The sequence below is a fragment of the Geospiza fortis genome, unplaced genomic scaffold (assembly GCF_000277835.1).
Source record: "Geospiza fortis unplaced genomic scaffold, GeoFor_1.0 scaffold485, whole genome shotgun sequence".
In the NCBI taxonomy this organism is placed as follows: Eukaryota; Metazoa; Chordata; class Aves; order Passeriformes; family Thraupidae; genus Geospiza; species Geospiza fortis.
The window spans coordinates 785,276-786,149 of record NW_005054457.1 but is presented as its reverse complement, the minus strand read 5'-3'; the positions used below and the strand labels follow the sequence as shown (position 1 = coordinate 786,149).

Genomic DNA, 874 nt, shown 5'->3' with positions numbered 1-874 from the left:
CCCCCGTGACTGCACCGGGCTCAGGCTGAGTCCGGGACAGGAGCCAGCCCGAGCGACTCCGGATCCAGCAGCTCCTGCCCTGAACCAGGCTGAGCCCGAGCCGCTGCTCCTGCTGGCCTTGGGCAGGCGCCAGCCTGAGCTGGAGAGCGAGAGCTGGCCCCGGCCCGGGACCCTCCCCATGTGCCACCGCGGGCTGTCCCCGTGTCCCCTTGGCTCGGTGCGAATCCATCCCTGACCCCCAGCAGCCGAGCACAGGCACGGTACAAGCACCCGAGGGTTAATGAGTGCGCTAATTGGCGGTGTCCCCAGCAGAGCTCACCCACGCGGGGACAGCTCCCAGCCCCGGCAGGGCTCGGCTCAGCTCTCCCGAGCCCCGGGGAATGCCGCTCCCGTCTGTCCGGGCGGAGCTCGGAGCCTGCTCTGCCGAGCGCCGGGCCCTGCCCGAGCCCTGATTGGGGCTGGGAGCTTTGGGAGCGGGGAAAAGCCCCTCACGGTACGAGAAGCAGCCCTGACACCCAGCTGGGACCTGGCCCCACGCTTCTGCGGGGCCCGGAGCTGATGGGAGCGGGAGAGGGCAAAGCCTGAAACGCTTCCCTTGGCGGGGCAGAGCAAAGAAACGCAGGACGCGGCCGTGAGACTTCAGAGCGCGGCTGGCGGGGCGGGGAGAAGCGATCGGTAAAAGCTCTTTGTCCCGCAGAGGCGCTGGGCTCATCCCCGGTCACCATCGTGGTCACGTCCGAGGCCGACACCTGGGACATCGACACCTCCCCGGGCCGGGGCTGCGGGCCCTTCGTGGACTGGGCCAAGATGCCGGAGCCGCGGGGCCCGGCGCGGATCCCGCGGGACGTGCTGGGCCGGCCCCCGAAGGAGCTGA

At 70.9% G+C, this 874-nt stretch overlaps 1 protein-coding gene across 1 annotated transcript in view; it reads left to right on the top strand.

Annotated features, from left to right (window-relative positions):
- The window catches only part of LOC102041824 (TBC1 domain family member 24-like), a 5,093-nt gene that overhangs the window by 1,317 nt on the left and 2,902 nt on the right, over positions 1 to 874 (top strand). Inside the window, exon 2 of the mRNA XM_031062699.1 lies at positions 700 to 872. Coding sequence (XP_030918559.1) covers positions 700 to 872 — 173 coding nt within the window. The remainder of the gene's footprint in view (positions 1 to 699; positions 873 to 874) is intronic.